The 19542-nt window shown below is 35.6% G+C and overlaps 4 protein-coding genes, 2 long non-coding RNA genes and 1 other non-coding gene across 7 annotated transcripts; 4 read left to right on the top strand and 3 right to left on the bottom strand.

The window, feature by feature from the left end:
- Positions 1-224: 224 nt before the first annotated feature.
- Positions 225-2188, bottom strand: LOC106427874 (coatomer subunit zeta-2). Its single transcript, XM_013868591.3, has 7 exons — positions 2071-2188; positions 1810-1838; positions 1203-1362; positions 978-1125; positions 805-882; positions 624-708; positions 225-500 (listed from the first exon to the last, which is right to left on the bottom strand). The coding sequence occupies exons 2-7, from the start codon at positions 1831-1833 to the stop codon at positions 441-443; spliced, it is 555 nt and encodes a 184-aa protein (XP_013724045.2). The 5' UTR covers positions 1834-1838; positions 2071-2188; the 3' UTR covers positions 225-440.
- Positions 2189-2292: 104 nt separating this feature from the next.
- LOC125585652 (adenosine kinase 1) lies at positions 2293-4676 on the top strand. The gene is made up of 12 exons (XM_048755103.1): positions 2293-2477; positions 2571-2624; positions 2807-2853; positions 2930-2961; positions 3035-3136; positions 3224-3291; positions 3383-3459; positions 3543-3640; positions 3725-3795; positions 3868-3934; positions 4014-4197; positions 4388-4676. Exons 1-12 carry the CDS (start codon positions 2386-2388, stop codon positions 4528-4530), a joined length of 1035 nt encoding a protein of 344 aa, XP_048611060.1. The 5' UTR covers positions 2293-2385; the 3' UTR covers positions 4531-4676.
- Positions 4677-6586: 1910 nt separating this feature from the next.
- On the top strand, positions 6587-9450 carry LOC125585549 (serine/threonine-protein kinase PCRK1-like). Its single transcript, XM_048754849.1, has 5 exons — positions 6587-6843; positions 6939-7356; positions 7806-8066; positions 8144-8266; positions 8723-9450. Exons 2-5 carry the CDS (start codon positions 6976-6978, stop codon positions 9245-9247), a joined length of 1290 nt encoding a protein of 429 aa, XP_048610806.1. The 5' UTR covers positions 6587-6843; positions 6939-6975; the 3' UTR covers positions 9248-9450.
- Positions 9451-9964: 514 nt separating this feature from the next.
- LOC106427942 (cell division control protein 48 homolog A) lies at positions 9965-13199 on the top strand. The gene is made up of 7 exons (XM_013868665.3): positions 9965-10161; positions 10258-10420; positions 10502-10730; positions 10807-11573; positions 11650-11871; positions 11958-12674; positions 12759-13199. Exons 1-7 carry the CDS (start codon positions 10133-10135, stop codon positions 13062-13064), a joined length of 2433 nt encoding a protein of 810 aa, XP_013724119.2. The 5' UTR covers positions 9965-10132; the 3' UTR covers positions 13065-13199.
- Positions 13075-15717, bottom strand: LOC111200835. Its single transcript, XR_002654353.2, has 2 exons — positions 15047-15717; positions 13075-14944 (listed from the first exon to the last, which is right to left on the bottom strand). It is a non-coding gene; the product is annotated as an uncharacterized LOC111200835 (long non-coding RNA).
- A 233-nt stretch (positions 15718-15950) lies between these two features.
- LOC106427921 lies at positions 15951-16480 on the top strand. The gene is made up of 2 exons (XR_001285557.2): positions 15951-16105; positions 16237-16480. It is a non-coding gene; the product is annotated as an uncharacterized LOC106427921 (long non-coding RNA).
- Positions 16481-18027: 1547 nt separating this feature from the next.
- LOC125579426 lies at positions 18028-18145 on the bottom strand. Its single transcript, XR_007317461.1, has one exon. It is a non-coding gene; the product is annotated as a U5 spliceosomal RNA (small nuclear RNA).
- Positions 18146-19542: the final 1397 nt, after the last annotated feature.

The following is a 19542-nucleotide window of genomic DNA, read 5'->3' as shown; positions in this document are numbered from 1 at the left end:
TTATTATTCTTTATATAATTTCAAAAATTAGTTAACATAAAATATGATTTACAATATATTTTAGATTATTTGGCAATATATAAAACTATTATTAAAATGGGTCCAAAGGATAAAGAACACATGGACTAAAATCTAGAATATGTGATGTTAATTATTTCTAGAATTATTTTTTATTTAAAATCTAAATTAAAATATATAAAACTAAAAATTATGGACCAAGCAAATTATAATAATTTTCTTGAGACTTCACAAAATGATGGATTCAAATCAAAAGAGTAATATGGGTCCAAAGGATAAAGAACACAAGGACTATAATTGATTCAAATCAAAAGAGTAAGAGGCCCATTTACGAGCCCAACAAAATTCGCACATGTGACCGCCATAGTTCTTGTTCATAAGCTTCTGATTATGATTAGGTGTGGGCATGCATATGAGAGAACTCATGTAAGCAGACTTCTTGCCAGATGCTCCCGAGCTGTTGCCAGTGCTTGAGTTAATGTCTGCAATCCCAAAACGTAAAAAGGGATGTGAAGTTTAAAGTTAAGCAAACACACAAAGCCCCAAATTATCCAAAACTAAATGAGAGACTATAAAGGATGATGTACTAGTCATAGTGTCATCACCTGTTCAGAGAGTGAACCACTAGCTTCTGTGCTCTGCATTGCTACTTTCCCCGCAATGACGTTAGGGTCCGTTTCAAGTACCACCCTTAAACACATATTCCACAAGCCATAAACAATCAGTAAGCTTAAGACTCAGCATATCAAAGGCGTGGAGGGATAAGATATTAGACTTGCATCATACCCCTGATCGACCATTTCATCCAGGCAGAGAAAGATGAGATCCAAATTCTCAAGAGCTTCCATCTTTTCCACATTGTTCCTGGTAAGTAAAAGGGAGATGCATCAAAACTCAATTGTTGAGATCGTTTATTCTTCAACAGTGGAGATACTCGATTGTTTAAGTGTAGCAAATACCTCAGAAGAAGTGCAACAGCATCGAAAAAGCCTTGAAGAACAGAAGACAAGACGAGCTCGTTCTCATCTTCCCCTCCAGCAACAAAGAAGTGAAGGTCCTGAGCGAACTTATAGACAATGATATTACTGTCCAACAGTGTGATCTCAGCTGCACATAAAAGTTAAACCCAAGCTTAACACACATCTATAAGCATGCTTAAATGAATCATATATGTTTGGCCTTACCTTCCGTGCGAGCATTGGTCTTAGAGGTCTTAGAGAACACAAGCTTCTCGAAACTCAACTTGGCAGCATGAGTTGACCAGTCATCAGAGTAATACTTGACAGCCACACGCTTCCCTTCAGAGTCTAGAAGCAGAATGTTCTTCACCAAAGGACATGAATCCTTATTCAAATGTAATATGCACAGTCAGTATCCAAGAACATATACATCAATCAACTATGGCTCAACAAAACTTTTGTTACAAAAGGCACCATATGCTAAGTCATGTTAGTTTGGTTGCCGCAGTTTTCGGCGTCGGCGTCGGCGTCAATGAAAATAGTTGTTGTTCGTTTTGTAGACGCCGACGCCGACACAGTTTTAATCACAGACGCAAATTTTTTCGGCGATCGACGCAAGGACGCAGCGTTTAGACGCAGTACCGGCGTCAATGAAACAAACAAGAGTTTATTAAAAAAATTGACGCCGACGCAGCCGCAGGTAGCTGCGTCAACCAAACGAATAGCACTTAACAACATGTACACAAGTAGATCCACAGATCATGATAAAGATTGTGGCTTTAGCAGATAGAGTCACAAGCTAAGAATGTTCAATGAGGATATGCACACTTACATTAGTCCCGTGAAAGCCTGACATTGCCACTGCAAACACAAAAAAGCAGATGACTTTGAGTGATTACACCTATCAAAATCTCAGATTCAAGTTAAAGAAAACACGAATCGATCGATACAAAGCTCCATAATACAGATCTCTACAAGGCACTGAATCACAATAACGAAATTTCGAAGTACGATTGAAGATCGTAATCGAAGAGTGATCAGGGTGAGCAACGATCACCGGAATACAAGATCGGAGAAGAAGCAATCGGATTACCTTTTCGAGAGAGCGAACACTGCAACCTTTTCGTTCTCTTCGTCGTTTGTTAGTTAAGATCTGAATTTGAGAGAATTTTGAATCTGGCCGGTTATTTCTAATCGTTGGTAACTTGATTGGTTCAACCGGATCCGGTTTTTATGAATTTTGAAAAAATTATATTTAATAATCTAGACTGCGCGGCGTTTATTGTTTTTGGACTTAAACTACGCGCCGTTTTTGGAGTTTTGACGAATATAAACAGTCTCGCACTCTCTCCACTGTCTGAACCGAACCCCACTTGAAGAAAGTGTCTCTCTTACCAGATCTGAATCTATGGCGTCCTCTGATTTCGATGGAATCCTCCTGGGAATGGGAAACCCACTCCTCGACGTCTCAGCCGTCGTCGACCAAGAGTTTCTCGACAAGTAAGTGTAGCTCAGATCAGATCCATCTCTTCCAGATTGTTCACGATACTGCTATGATATATAATGTTTTTTTACCTCTGTAATGGTTTACAGATACGACATCAAGTTGAACAATGCGATTCTCGCTGAAGACAAACATTTGCCCATGTAAGTAAAATAAAGATGAACACTTTTTTTTATTACAATCAAAAGAGTAAATTTTGTAGCCTTTTGATAAATGGAATCTTGATTTAAGTCATGAATAAAATTTGGATTTTTTTTTTATGTGACAAGTTTATAATGCTGTCACAAGTCTGATGATTGTTATGACTGTGATTTTTTTTTATTAGGTACGATGAGATGAGCGAGAAGTTCACTGTCGAATACATTGCTGGAGGTAATTAATTTTTTTTTTTTTTTTGACATTTGGTGTTTGTTTGATTCTGATATATATTCGTTTTGATTGTTTGCAGGTGCTACACAGAACTCAATCAAAGTGGCCCAGGTAAAATGATGGTTACGTCCTTATTCTCGTAAAGTTACTACTTCTTTGCTAAATGAATGATACCACACTACAGTGGATGCTTCAAATCCCTGGGGCAACCAGTTACATGGGATCCATTGGTAAGGACAAGTACGGTGAGGCAATGAAGAAGGATGCCACAGCTGCTGGTGTCAATGTGAGTGAATCTTTGCTTTCTGTTTATCAATGTTAAGAGTTAGCTTGGTTCTGCTTTTTATTTACTGATGTTTTGTTCTGTATGCAGATTCACTATCATGAAGATGAGTCAGCAGGTACAGGAACTTGCGGTGTCTGCGTTGTTGGTGGAGAAAGGTTACTCTCTATCTCTCTGCTTATCATTATTAGCTTCAAAAGATTTTCTTCTAGGGAGTTGTATTGATGTATGTTTCCTTTTTTCTCTCAGGTCTCTTATTGCGAATCTTTCTGCTGCTAATTGCTACAAGGTTGAACACCTAAAGAAGCCTGAGAACTGGGCTCTCGGTAATAATAAACTCATCTTTTCCTACCTTGAGTTTGCACTCTGAGATTGGATAGTTTCACATTTGTTTTCCTTTCCTTGGCAGTTGAGAAGGCCAAGTTCTACTACATTGCTGGATTCTTCCTCACGGTGTCACCAGAATCCATTCAGTTGGTACGTGAGCACGCCGCTGCTAACAACAAGGTACAACAAAGATATAATCCCTTCACCAAAACGTCATCTTCAATATGAAAGATCTCTGATGATGGATTCTTACTTAACTGACAGGTGTTCACAATGAACCTTTCTGCTCCATTCATTTGTGAATTTTTCAAAGACGTTCAAGTGAAGTGTCTGCCGTAAGCATCACCCTAATCTTATTCCATCTTATAGTTTCCTAAAGCAAGAATCTAATATCTTGCTTGGACCAGGTACATGGACTATGTTTTTGGCAATGAGACTGAGGCAAGAACCTTCTCCAGGGTTCACGGCTGGGAGGTAACTGTCATAGTTTCACCCTTTGGTTTTAACAAAGACAGTTTTGTTTGCTAATCACTTTTGGTTGTGTTTTATACAGACCGATGATGTTGAGCAAATAGCAATCAAGATCTCTCAGTTGCCTAAAGCCACCGGAACATACAAGAGAACCACTGTAATCACACAAGGCGCAGATCCAGTGGTTGTCGCCGAGGATGGAAAGGTGAAGAAGTACCCAGTCATCCTTCTCCCCAAGGAGAAGCTCGTTGACACAAACGGTGCAGGTACATGATAAGACCATATCTCTCTTTAACTGCTCTCTTACTTAACTCACACGAGCTCTAGTTTGGTACCCTTCAGTCCTAGGCTGCTGCTAGATACAGTGGAAGCTAAGACTTTTGAACACCACAAACCCTAGTCAAGTTGTAATAACCAGATCATGGTTTGACCACTTTTTATTTGTGGTTCGTATAGGTGATGCGTTTGTGGGAGGGTTTCTTTCTCAGCTGGTGCATGGTAAGGCGATCGAGGAGTGTGTCAGGGCGGGATGCTACGCTTCAAACGTAGTGATTCAGAGGTCTGGCTGCACTTACCCTGAGAAACCAGACTTCAACTAAAGCTGAAACTCTCTCCAAGCATACTACTATTATCCCAAATAAACGTCAGTATTGTTGCTTGTATCACATTTTGAGGCTTTGATCTATTAAGTGTACTGTTTTTTTTTTCACAAAAACTATGAAGTGAAAGTGTGTTTTGGCTCGTCTTTTATCATGCTTTTAATAGAATTTTTATTGATAAATAAAATATTAGATAAAATAAATATCATTACCATACTAGTCTGAGTGATATTTGTATAACATATTGTTCATGGCATGTTGCATCTTTGTTTAAAATGTGCACCAGTTGTAATCTGTTTTTGGTAATTAAGCTCCACCAAAGCCAAAGCTTAAGTTATTTATTTTTCAATATTAAGAGTTTATATTCAAATACTTATAAGGTCTGTGAACTTTTTTAAGTTGGATGATTAGTGACATATATAATTTAAGTTTACAACATTATATTTTAAAGAGAAAAATAACTCATGAGCCCAGTTCCAGTTTGTTTTTCTGCAATAATCATGACTTAGTCCACAATCTATAAACAAATATTGTTATTGTAGTTATTAGCTAAGACCATTTCATAACTTGTCTCTTAAATCGAGTTCAAGTTGGCTTTGGTTAAACGAATTCTATTGGATGCTTACTGTATATGCTAAACAAAGTTCGTAGAACCTCTTTTTTAGGTCGGTGCATAGAACAAATTCTACAGAATGAAATGATGTGGGTATATAAGGATATGACAGCTTTGTCTCGTTTGGGATGTTTCTTAATGTAGGGTAGGAGTTGGACCAATATAAGTCGTTGAAGTCTGTTTACTTTGACCTTTTGAGTATCCAATAACTTTGACTTTTCCCTCTATTCTAAAAACTGTAATGGAGTTGTGATATTTGAGGGTAAGCTATATCAATTTCTTTTTATTAATTGGGGTATCTTGCCAAAAACTAACGAATCTTTCAGAAAAATAGTATCGATGACTAATTCGATTCTGAGTTCTCTGATAAGATTTAAGACATTTTTATATCTTTGTTCGGCCAAACATCAATAACTTAGTTTTAAATCTAGTACAACAATTTTTTTCTCAAATCCACCTCTTATCATAAGGCTGTCAATGCTTGGTTAATAAAGTTATATCACGTCGAATACAATGTTCAAGTTGTTTTGTTAGAAAATAGTATAAAACTGGGATCAACCCGTGAACTTAAAATTAACCCACTTGGTGCAAGCAACACGACAAATGTTGTGTTAGTAGAAAATAAGTTAAGTTACCAAGGTTTAAGGTTGTCCAACAAGTGTTACAATTTACTTAACCACTTTTAAGAAACCGAAGATTTTTTAAAATTGATATTTTTTATGTGTGAAAATGTTAAACTTTTCATTAATTTTATGTAATCAAGGTTCCAAGAAAATTTGGGAAAATCTCTTTGGTGACTCCCAAGTTCCCTTTCACTAACTTCCCCATTGCAGATCTCATGATAATTTTATAAATTATGATAAAATATGACCGATAGAGAATCATATGCTTACTGGCATAAACAATGCAAAAATTGTTAATTCTATATTAATTTGACATTTGAATCTCGTAGCATGCAATTTCTTGCAATATATGTATTCAGTCTTTTAAAAAAAACTCCAACATGTTCAGTTGTCTGTACTAACTCATATACACTGTGTTTCAAATTATGTGTTGTAGTTCTTTCACCATCATCCATTCTATTGTGATTTTATTTAACATTTTTCTAATCAACAACATGTAGAGACGTAGAGTACATACTTGAAATCAAATGTTGATGCAACAACGATGTTGAAATATAAGATAAAGAAACAGTAAATTATATCAACAAAGTTACTCTAAAACGTAACAACTACCACACACTTTTACTACTTAATAAAATCAAAGTAGAAAAAAAAAAGGATCAGATATTCAGATTCACTGATTTCTTGGCTACTTTTTCAAACACCTAAATGTTGAAAATGTCAAAGGAAGACAAACGTTTTTCCACAATTCCATTTTTTTTTATAATATTCTTTTTAGAAACATTATACAATATACAATCATTTTATTCTCTACTCTCCAATAAAAATTCTTTCTTCTGCTGACTTGGCTGCTATCTGCAAAGACTTTTTGTTTCTGCCGTGTGACGTTGTCTTCACCTTCTCTTTCTTCCAAGCTTCTCTTCTTAAAAACCACTCTTCATATCTTCTCTCAAAATCCACGATCTCTTTCTTTCATAACCCATTTCAAACAACCATAACACCTCTCCCTTCTGGAGATTGAACTTCATCTTCTTTTGAAAAAGTTTTGATCTTTTTGTATACAAAGTAACTTCAAAGGTGAGTTCTAATCATCTTCTAGCTTCAAGATCTAACAGTTACTCTGTTAAGTACTTGTGCAGAGGCTTTAACTTTGTTTCGTTTATGTCCTGTAGTGGGGAAACCTCGGTGGGTATAATCTTCTTCTCGAAAATGAAGTGTTTCAAGTTCTCTAGTGGTGACAAGAAAGAGGAACACAACAAGACTCCCAAGTCTGTCTCACTGACCTCCAACTTCTCCGACCGCGACATAAACCGAAGCGGGTCGGATTTCAACTCTCGAGACGCCTCTGGGACGAGCACGGAGTCGTCCATGGGGAGGAAGAACTCGTACCCTTCAATGTCTGCTAGAGAAAGTAATCTCAGAGAGTTCAGCGTTACTGATCTCAAGGCTGCGACTAAGAACTTTAGCCGCTCTGTTATGATTGGAGAAGGAGGGTTCGGTTGTGTCTTCAGGGGAACAGTGAGGGACTTGGAAGATCCGTCGATTAAAATCGAAGTTGCTGTTAAGCAGCTCGGTAAAAGAGGGTTGCAGGCAAGTCTCTAGTCTTGTTTGTTCTCATGCTTTATCAGTTATGTATACCTTTAGGATAAATATTAGACCAAAACAATCTAATATATATATATTTGGTTTAGTATAACTACGAAGACTTTTGGAGAGAAGCTTTCTGAGAGAGTTTAATCCCAAAAACGGACAATATCGTACTAATCGAAGGGGTAGGCTCTAGTAGAGCGTAGAATGTGCATTTGGTCCGTCACAACTAGAGCCGACCCTAAGATTTTGGGGGGAGTTATAGACGGTTTAAAAAGATTTGGACCTAAATTTTTTTTAAACAAATTTAAGAGGTTATTTATATTATATATATATATTTGAAAATTTTTAGAGTTTGAGGCGAATGTTTCATCCGGCTTGACCCATGACTGGTGGTCATAACATATATGTCTAATGTTCTATTATCTCATTTGTTGTTTTTTTGTTTGCAGGGGCATAAGGAATGGGTCACGGAAGTGAACTTTCTTGGTGTGGTTGAGCATTCAAACTTGGTGAAGTTGCTTGGTTACTGTGCAGAAGATGATGAACGTGGGATCCAACGGCTTTTGGTTTATGAATACATGCCAAACCGAAGCGTTGAGTCCCACTTATCTCCTCGGTCACTCACAGTCCTGACTTGGGATCTAAGGCTGAGAATCGCTCAAGATGCAGCTCGTGGTTTAACATACCTGCATGAACAAATGGAGTTTCAGGTAATGTTGTACTCTGCTACACTATGACTTGAATTGATCTCTCTTTACTGACTTTGATCTTCTATTGTTTTTTACAGATAATATTCAGGGACTTTAAGTCCTCGAACATTCTCTTGGATGAGGACTGGAAAGCAAAGCTCTCTGACTTTGGTCTGGCTCGTTTAGGTCCATCTGAAGGACTAACTCATGTTACTACTGATGTAAGTTCTCTGCATTCACTTTTTTTTAGATTTGAGCAACATCTATGTTTTCGCAATGTTCTAAAAATCACTTAGATATAGCCGAAACAATTTTCTTTATATCCGATTTATACAACTCTAATTGATTAAAAGTGTTTTATATTGATTAAAATTGGTTTTAATCGATCAAAATTGGTTTATATCTGTTAGTACAAATCCACAATTTTGTCTAGTTTATTTATTTTTGTATATATATATATATCTATATATATAAATATTAGTTTTATAATTCATCAAAATATTTTTATAAACACAAAATTACATAGCTAATGTAAATGTAAAATATATAAAAACTAAATCAATAATTTGTTAACCTTAAAACCTATCTATACTTCGAATAATCAGCCTAGTTGCTAGTACTAGTTACCGCAATATTTAAACACTGTTTTTTGTAACTAGTTACTTTCTCTTTGCTAGGTTGTAGGTACAATGGGTTATGCAGCTCCTGAATACATTAAAACAGGTCGTCTCACATCCAAAAGCGATGTGTGGGGTTATGGAGTGTTCATCTACGAGCTTATCACAGGGAGGCGACCAGTTGACAGGAACAAACCTAATGGAGAGCAGAAGCTTCTAGAATGGGTGAGACCTTATCTATCAGACACAAAGAAGTTCAAGCTCATATTAGACCCAAGACTTGAAGGGAAGTACAATCTTAAAGCAGTCCAGAAGCTATCAGTTGTAGCCAACAGATGTTTGGTTAGGAACCCAAAAGCACGTCCCAAGATGAGTGAAGTGTTGGAGATGGTGACTAAGATTGTGGAAGCGCCTTCAGGGAGTGGTACTAGCCCGAAGCTAGTTCCACTGAAGAGTCTAGAGACTTCTAGAGATGTGGGAGGGAAAAAGAAGAAGGTTTTAGAGACGAGGAACAATGGTGGTGGAGGAGGTGAAGGAGGTTGGTTTGGTAAGTTATGGAACCCAAAGGCAGTAGGAGCTTGTTGATTGCTTGAGATTTAACTTCTTGTTACAAACAGAGAAGTCTCACAATGGGGATCAAGATCTAGCTCATATACATACATATTTTATTAATGTAAGATTTTGTGAAAGATGCTGAATGTTATAGTTTAATGTTTGTAACCCACAGCTGAGTTGGCAAGATATGTTTATATAGCTTATCAGAAAACAGTCGTAGTTTTACTTTCGTAGTTAAAGTATCTTATATTCTTATGGAATGTTCTAAAAGTCAGTATAGGTTATAAACGAAACAATTTAAAAAAAATCTGATTTATACTATTCAAATCGGCATAGACTCAAACTGATTATAGCTAAAATAATTTTCTTAAAGTTCAATTTAAGATGTTCTAAATTGGTTTAAATTGATTTAAATTACTTTTTTAATATGTTTAATCATTAATAGTGTTAGTGCAAATCCATAAATCTGTCTAAATTTTTTTATATATCTAAATCTTATAATTAATCGTTGTAATTTTATAAGTAGATAAAAAAACTAAATTATCTAATATAAATGTATAAAAAATATATTAATATTTAAGCTAGATCTGAATAATCCGGTTAATCGCTAATTTTCTATAAAGCGATTAGTTACCATCTAACTCTTTCTTGGACATTGTTTTTATGTATAAAATTGGAGTTGTTACTTACATAACATAATTAGGGTACAGGTTCGAGACAAAAAGGAAACAATAGGGGTCGGTTGTGATATTCTAGAAAGATTAGAAAAAAAAGGAAAAAAAAAGTTATATCTTTTCCAACAAGAAACATAGAGATATAATCTGCGACGATCTCTCTTCTACTCTTTCAGATCCCATTCTCTGAGATAACCCTAAAAGCTCTCAGACTCTCTCAATCGCTAATCTCGATTCAATCATGTCGAACCCAGCTGAATCTTCAGACTCGTAAGTGTACCCAGATCTCCGATTTTGATTTCTCGATTAGGGTTTTGATTGATCTAGTCTCTAAAGCTCAAAGCTTGATCCTTTATTGATTTTCAGGAAATCGAAGAAAGACTTCAGTACTGCTATTCTGGAGAGGAAGAAGTCTCCGAACAGACTCGTCGTCGACGAGGCCATCAACGATGATAACTCCGTCGTGTCTCTCCACCCTGCCACCATGGAGAAGCTCCAGCTCTTCCGTGGCGATACCATTCTCATCAAGGTTGGGCCTTTTTCCCAAATTAGGTTTTTTTTTATTACTGATGATGTGATTCTTATTTGGTTTTTGGGTTTTGTATTGCAGGGTAAGAAAAGGAAGGATACTATTTGCATTGCTCTTGCTGATGATTCATGTGAGGAGCCAAAGATCAGGATGAACAAAGTGGTTAGATCTAACTTGAGGGTTAGGCTTGGTGATGTCATCTCTGTTCACCAGTGCCCTGATGTCAAGTACGGACAGCGTGTGCACATCTTGCCTGTTGATGATACCGTTGAAGGAGTCACTGGAAACCTCTTTGATGCTTACCTCAAACGTAAGTTAGTCTTTGAGATATTGTTTACAGTTATGGATTGATGTTCTGAGTAGGATTTGATTTTTTTTTTCAACAGCTTATTTCTTGGAGGCGTATCGCCCAGTGAGGAAGGGAGATCTCTTCCTAGTGAGAGGAGGAATGAGGAGTGTGGAGTTCAAGGTTATTGAGACAGATCCTGCTGAGTACTGTGTGGTGGCTCCGGACACTGAGATTTTCTGTGAGGGTGAGCCAGTTAAGAGAGAGGACGAAGAGAGGCTAGATGAAGTGGGTTATGATGACGTTGGTGGTGTCAGGAAGCAGATGGCTCAGATCAGGGAGCTTGTTGAGCTTCCCTTGAGGCACCCACAGCTGTTCAAGTCGATTGGTGTTAAGCCACCGAAGGGGATTCTGCTTTACGGACCACCTGGGTCTGGAAAGACTCTGATTGCTCGTGCTGTGGCTAACGAAACTGGTGCCTTTTTCTTCTGTATCAATGGTCCTGAGATCATGTCTAAGCTTGCTGGTGAGAGTGAGAGCAATCTCAGGAAAGCGTTTGAGGAGGCTGAGAAGAACGCTCCTTCGATTATATTTATTGATGAGATTGACTCCATTGCACCTAAAAGAGAGAAGACTAATGGAGAGGTTGAGAGGAGGATTGTGTCTCAGCTCCTTACGCTTATGGATGGGCTTAAGTCTCGTGCTCACGTTATTGTCATGGGAGCAACCAATCGCCCCAACAGTATTGATCCAGCTTTGAGAAGGTTTGGAAGATTTGATAGGGAGATTGATATTGGTGTTCCTGACGAGATTGGACGTCTTGAAGTTCTCAGGATCCACACAAAGAACATGAAGCTTGCTGAAGATGTAAGTTTCTGATTCTAGCTTTTGTTAACTGTAATACTTATTTAAGCTAAATTCATATTTTGTTTATTTGTTTCAGGTGGACCTTGAGAGGATCTCAAAGGACACACACGGCTATGTTGGTGCTGATCTTGCAGCTCTGTGCACAGAAGCTGCCCTGCAGTGCATCAGGGAGAAGATGGATGTGATTGATTTGGAAGATGACTCCATAGATGCTGAAATCCTCAACTCCATGGCAGTGACCAATGAGCACTTCCACACTGCTCTCGGCAACAGCAACCCATCTGCTCTTCGTGAAACTGTGAGTGTTGACATCACTGCACTTAAAACGAGATCAGAACCTGTGATTTTACTTGAATCTCATTCCAATTTTTCTTTGCTTTGCAGGTTGTGGAGGTTCCTAATGTTTCTTGGGATGACATTGGAGGTCTTGAGAATGTCAAGAGAGAGCTCCAGGAGACTGTCCAATACCCAGTGGAGCACCCAGAGAAGTTTGAGAAGTTCGGTATGTCTCCATCAAAGGGAGTCCTCTTCTACGGTCCTCCTGGATGTGGTAAAACGCTATTAGCCAAAGCTATAGCCAACGAGTGCCAAGCAAACTTCATCAGTGTCAAAGGTCCTGAGCTTCTCACCATGTGGTTTGGTGAGAGTGAAGCCAACGTCCGTGAAATCTTTGACAAGGCACGTCAGTCTGCTCCCTGTGTGCTCTTCTTTGACGAGCTAGACTCCATTGCCACTCAGAGAGGAGGTGGAGGCGGAGGTGATGCAGGTGGCGCAGCGGACAGAGTCCTCAACCAGCTTTTGACCGAGATGGATGGAATGAACGCCAAGAAGACTGTCTTCATCATCGGAGCAACCAACAGACCCGACATTATTGATTCTGCTCTTCTCCGTCCAGGAAGGCTCGACCAGCTCATTTACATTCCGCTCCCAGACGAGGATTCACGTCTCAACATCTTCAAGGCCTGCTTGAGGAAATCACCTGTTGCTAAAGATGTTGACATCAACGCTCTGGCTAAGTACACGCAGGGGTTCAGTGGTGCTGATATCACTGAGATTTGCCAGAGGGCTTGCAAGTACGCCATCAGAGAAAACATCGAGAAGGTAGCGTTGTTGTAATTCTCTAAAAGTTGAGATTGGTGTTGAGTCCCTCGAGTTTGTTACTAAGTTTTGGTTTTGTTGTTGCAGGACATTGAAAAGGAGAAGAGGAGGAGCGAGAACCCTGAGGCGATGGAGGAAGATGGAGTGGATGAAGTGTCTGAGATCAAAGCTGCACATTTTGAGGAGTCGATGAAGTATGCGCGCAGGAGTGTGAGTGATGCAGACATCAGGAAGTACCAAGCGTTTGCTCAGACGCTGCAGCAGTCTAGAGGGTTTGGTTCTGAGTTCAGGTTCGAGACTAATGCTGCTGGTTCAGGTGCAACCACTGGAGTCGCCGATCCTTTTGCCACCTCGGCAGCTGCTGCTGCGGACGATGATGATCTCTACAATTAGTGTGATCAAATTTATTATCCTTTTTATTTAAGTTTTCAATCGGATTCTCTCAACTTTCAACCTTATGTTTCCTTAAAAAGTTATCGGAATTATGTTCATTGCTTTTAATCAATGTACCTGCTTCACTCTTGTTCATTCGTACTAACCACCAAGGGAAAACTAAAGACCACAATCTGTCCTATTTCTCTTGGATTTTTAGATGTTTACCTATTATGTTATTGTTAATCAATGTTGCATTTGAATAATTTGATAAGAGGGACGATGATGATCTCTACAACTAAAAGATCCATCCCTTTTAAATTTTAAGTTCTCAGAGGAATTATCTTTTGGAAGACTGGGAAAGTGATACTGATCCTTTCCTTTGTTTTTTTTCTTCAAGTTAATCAGAATCGTTTGTTTGACATTTTAATAATTGTTCTTTCTTATATTTGCCGACTCAAAATCTCTCATATATCTTATTTTTAATATATCTTCTTGATCTATAAATCTCTCCATTTCTCATTTTTATTCGTAATATTCTCAACCCTGGCTTATACTCAAATTTCTTATCACTTTTACCATTACTTCTCCATTTTCCTGTGATCATCATGGTCTTATTTCTACCTTTATTCTCAAAATTCAAAATAGTATTTCCATTACAATTGTATAGTCAAGACATTGAGCAAATCCTTTTTTTTTTTTTTTTTGTCACTGTCTCTTTCCAATTGTGTCTATATCTTTAGAAATTTTGATAAATGAATACTTCTTTTCATTTTTCTAGGATTTCATTTCTGCTGCAATTGGAATACTAAATTATAGAATTGTTTGAAATACATCATTTCATGGAATTCCAAAAACTATTTACCAGTTACATGGAATTTTTCTTTTTTTTCATTTCCACATAAACTTTTAAAAAATCCTTAGTAAATTCTACTCTAATTGTTCCATATTAAAAAGGCTCGTGAATGTGTGGAATGATTGGAGTTCCAATTCTAATTCCAATTTCAGTTTCTATTCTATTTTTTCCATTCCACATATTAAAATTCCTTTTATTTCATGTATTCCTTTGAGGAATAACCAGTTATCGCCTTCTTCTTAATCCAATTCTTAGCTTTTAGAACTTAAATATTGAATCATAGACTTTTGAGCTCTTGATTTAGTAGGCCCGTGTTTATAAAGTAAAACATGAATACAGTTTTTTTCTCTTGCAAGAGAACACTGCTGCCCCGCTTAACCTTGAATTTGAATCAGTTTGCTATTGTCATGGATCTCGAGCTACGGTTCAAAGAGTTGAGTTTGGAGATTTAACAAACTTGCTCTCTTTTACATCACTTGAAGTATACTCCCGTTGTTTGATATGCCAAAGATTAACATTGTTTGATTTATAATACATCAGAATGTTTTGGTCGTTAAAAAAAATTATAAGGTATTAAATCTAAGTATGATTGTTTGCCAAAATTATGTGAATACAAGAAATATAGAACATATAGATGTATTCAAGAAGTTGAAAAGTAAGACCAAAAGCTAATAGCAGAAAATAGAAAATGTGAAAAAATGGAAAACATAATAAAAAATAAAGATTAAATAAAAAGATGAATTACAAACTATGAAGAAGAAGAAACTTAGACACAACATCTCAAGATGCACCACAACTAAAAAGATGAACCACTTTTACTATGTAAAAATATGTACTTATGATGTAATGAGCTATAAATTAGATCTTTATAGTATATACAACTTTAAATATTTTAATGAAATTACACAAATCTGGCATTAGTTATATTTTATATTAAAACCTACTTATAATTTAGCTAATGAGTTGGTCATATAAAGGTGTATGCAGATTATGTTCTCTTCATCGGGATCTACACTAATGTATCGACCAGCAAGCACCAATATACCTGGAGATTGTCATAAAATTAACAAAAAATCAGAGAACTAGGACGTTAACCGCAATTAACCCTTTATGCTTAAAATGCAAATGCAATAGTATAAATGCTTACTCCATTCATCTTTATCATATTCCGAAAGTAGTTTCTCGATATGCCACTTTAATGTCTTTGGACTCTTTTACTTCTCAGCAACAGTAGCGTTTGGAACAGAGGATCTCACTACCAGCTATCCATAATTATATATATATATATATATATATTTTAAACTACATAATTAATTAATTATAGTCCATCTAGGTTTTAAAGTAAAAGCCATCAAAATTTTAGATGTTTTCTTTTGAAAATAATTGTACTAACTCTACACAAATCTGACATTAATTAAATTTCATATTAAAACTACCTAAGTATATTGACAGTAAGAGTGTAACAGAACAAGATAATTAAACTAATGAGTTTGTCATAAGAAGGTGTATGGGTTGCTCTAGATTTCATCTATATATGGTTTATTTATTTTATGTTATATTTTTTTTTTTTAAAAGATAAATGAAAATAGTGATTATAAACTGATTTTAAATATTTAATTAAAAATGAAAGGGATTAATATTTAAATTATGGTTATCAGCTTAAAAACAAAAATGGAAAAATAGTTAGATTCGTGACTGACAACGAAATTATTTTGACAAAAGGTGCAACAAGTAATTACAGTTTCCGCCTTTTATTTCATATATAAATAATGAAATACGTTATTTTATATATGTTGATTATATATATATAAATATTTGTGTGTGTTCAAATAAAGCCAAATTGCAATTAGTATTAGCACACAGATGCTGATATGGATGCATAAAAAGAGAAAAGGCATAATTAATATGTATAGATATGCAAATCTAGATTACTTTTAAGTCAAATATAATTTATTACCCGAATTAATTATTTTGGTCAAATATGATTTTGTTACTTTTTAATTGAGTAATAATTCAAAATGTCTTTGTGTGTTTTCAATATATATACTAGCAATAGTGATGAGAAAATATTCAGTATGAAATAAACAAAAAAAATTCAAAAAAAAAAAAACATAAAAATCATTTATTAAATTTTGCATCATGAAATCTGGTACTTTGTTTGTGGTTTCTTGTGTTCTCATATTTTTCGTGCTGCTTAATACAAAAGGTAATATATATTATATATATATGGTTTCGATTAGAAAACATTTTGATGGTATACGTTTTATAAAACTTGTATTTATTGCATTATCAATTTTATTATCTACCAGCTAATATTTTGTTGTTGATATAAAATAGTGGAGGCAGACGATTGTGCGCCACAACTTGATTACCTTCACAGCGGAAAATGTGATCCAAATCCAACGACGGCTGCCAGGCAATGCGTATCCGAAATTCAAGACGCATGCTATCCTCGTTGCAGTTGTAGAAATAACGAAAGTGGACACCAGTGTACATGTTTTCATAAATGAATTATACATTGATATGATTTACTGTATCTTCATAACTAAAATATATTTAATAAAACTTACATATTAATCCATAGTGTAGGTACGAAAATAATAATATATATATATTCGTACAAATATAATATACACAGTGACGAATACTGATGAAGAATATTTCGGACATATGAATGATTTTTGATTAATTAACCTATAATATTTCAGATTCATTAAAAAAAAGCTTACAAATAGATTCTCTTTTGGATATGTAAATGGACCAACAACAAAGATCTATATATGTATATGTATTCATGAACAATGTCATTTGATTTCATGTAATAGTTAAATTGTGTTGGTGTCACAAATCTTTTTTTTTTATTTACTATTTGGCCACAAGGTCCCACATGACTAATATCAAATACTCCTGTTATTTAAAGATTGATTTTTTTGGTATTTTCACATATATTAAAAAAAACACATCAATCATGCATAGTTTTTTAAAAATTTATCAAATTCTAATGTTTTTTTTAACCAATGGTCTTTCAATAATCCAATTAATTTTATTGAAAATTGTAATTTTTATATAAAAATATAAAAATTTATTTTTGTGAAACAATTTTTTTTCTAAAACTTATATCTTAATCAAACAAAGGAAGTATAATTTTCAAAATTTTAGTTTTTACTTGCGTGCGGCAATCTATTAGACATAATACGTAATAACATGTTGGTTAAACCGGTATAAACAGTCTTGTAACAAAATTTAAGATATTAAAGAGACAGAAACATCATGCTCTTTCTTTGGTTTCAAAACATCGAACAAACACAGTCGATCATGCATCCGTTGTCCTGTCACTTTCAATTGCATGCCACAATCCTCAGCAAACATACACATAAGAGTAAATATATTGACCCGAAATAACTGAAGTTAAAATATTGACCCCGTAATATACATATACGGATGGTGCCTGGAAAGCAGACTCTGTGGTTGCAGATTCAGGATGAGTCTTCAGAGACAAACACCAAGAGGTAGGGAGAGGAGGAAGATCTCATCATCACGTTGCATCACCACTTCTTGCAGAAGCTCTAGCCATTAGAGATGCTCTACTTCACGTCTTCTCACTCGGCTTCACCTCGATCTGGCTTCGATCAGATGCTCAAGCGCTCATCACGGCGATCACCACGAAGCGAAGACCGACATAACTCTACGGAGTGTTGTCGGACATCGATTCGATTTCTTCTCTGTTTTCAGTTTGTCGTTTTTTATTTTGCTCTCGGACCTCTAATGAGATAGCGGACGCGTTAGCAAAAGTCCACCTTTGTATTGCCCCCATGGGCCAACTCGTTTAGCTTCTATAATATCTCTATGTTGCGCAAAAAAAATGTCAATCGGATTATTCTTTCGTGTCTTCGTCATTTTGTATTTAGATACTAAACAAAATTAACACGACTATTTGTCTACTATATGGATGAGCTCGTGACAGTAATAATTTAAGTTAATCATTTGGGTATAGTTAGGGACTTAGGGTTAACCATCGTTTGAAAACGGTTCGGTATAGTAAGAATTTGATTTATCCTTTAACCAAATAAATTAAACCAAGTAAACTGTTTTAAACCAGATCGGTAAAAATTTAAACTATTCGTTGTTGGGCCCACTCGAAAGTAGGACCCTCCAAAAATAGGCGTATGCCACTTAGCATGGAGAACACACGGTATTCTTTAGTAAAAGGCGAAAGAATAGTTCGCTTTGTGCTCACCACATGGCTGCGTGATTTTTAACGGAGACGAGAGAGTCTCTGTTATAATACAACTTCTGCTGATAACGTCAATCAGTTTTCCGATGTGGGACTCTCGAACCAAAAGGCCAAAATGTCGTTTACTTATTTGCAACTCTTCATGGGCCTTTTATGAGCCTATAATAATTTAAGCTTTGAACAGAAATGATGTCACCTTCTTTTAAGTCGAGAGAAAACCGATTACTGAACCTGAACCAATAGATTATTTCTTGCCAAAGAACCAATAAATGGTTTTCTTCTACTAATCTACTGCAATATTAGGTCATGTTTTTTTTTAGCTGTAGAAGTTGGGAAGAATCCCATAAGGTGGATCAAAACTTTCATTTTTTTCTTTGGGCGTCGAACTACATGTGAAGTCAATTTAGATATAATACAACCACAGAAGGTGGATTTCATATACTAGTGTACTATTCAAGAAAATTAAATTATACTACCTGCTATTATGGTGCAATAATATTGGAATGAATGTCTCAAATAAAGAACTCTTCCTAGCAGGTAAAATGATACCAAATTAAAATAAACTTGTTTGAAGATAATTAAAACTTTATTTTTTTTTATGTAGATCAAACCGGGTTAAAATAGATGTGGTTTTCAGGAAACCTTTTCTATCGGCTTCTACCTGATTTTATTGTATCAAAAATTGACAAAATATATATTTGAAATATTGCATATACTGTATTAAGTTTTTCACTTTTCCAAATATTAATAGCGAATTTTAAGAAATATATATATACATTATAGTGAATTAAGTTAAGTTCTTTGAAATATTTGAAGAAAATATGTTTAACAAGTTAATTGATTAAAACTTTGTTAGAAGATTAAACTATATAACTATAATATTTGTATCTCGACGAATAATCATATTCTGAAAAGAAATTCTACATATCTGACATCTCGGGTAGTTTACATACCTGATTAAGTGTATAGTAAAGAACTAGTTATAAACCTGATCAATTTTGCAGATGTCATCATATGAATCATGAGTGTATATACTGTAGGATATATGTATATAAGGGTGTTTAAGTCATTATGTAATCCCTAGTATATATCTCTTGTACACAGTATAAATACTGTATTATACTCTCTAATAACATTCATTCAGTCCAATACTTCTATATGGTATCAGAGCTGTGATACCTAGGGATCTCACAAAAATTTTCTTCAGCCGCCAAAAATAAAATTCAAAGGCATCGCCTCTCTTCTCTTTTCACGACATCAATGTCGACTTCTCCAGCCTCTTCCAGTGAAACTATACTAGTTTCTGACTCACAAAACCTTCTCAACCTTAACATGACGAACGTTACCAAACTCACTTCGTCAAACTTCTTGATGTGGAGCCGTCAGGTCCACGCTTTGCTCGATGGTTA

Source organism: Brassica napus, chromosome A1 (genome assembly GCF_020379485.1).
Source record: "Brassica napus cultivar Da-Ae chromosome A1, Da-Ae, whole genome shotgun sequence".
NCBI classification, from domain to species: domain Eukaryota; kingdom Viridiplantae; phylum Streptophyta; class Magnoliopsida; order Brassicales; family Brassicaceae; genus Brassica; species Brassica napus.
Note: the sequence above shows the minus strand (reverse complement) of the source record. Positions and strands in the feature narration are given on the sequence as shown.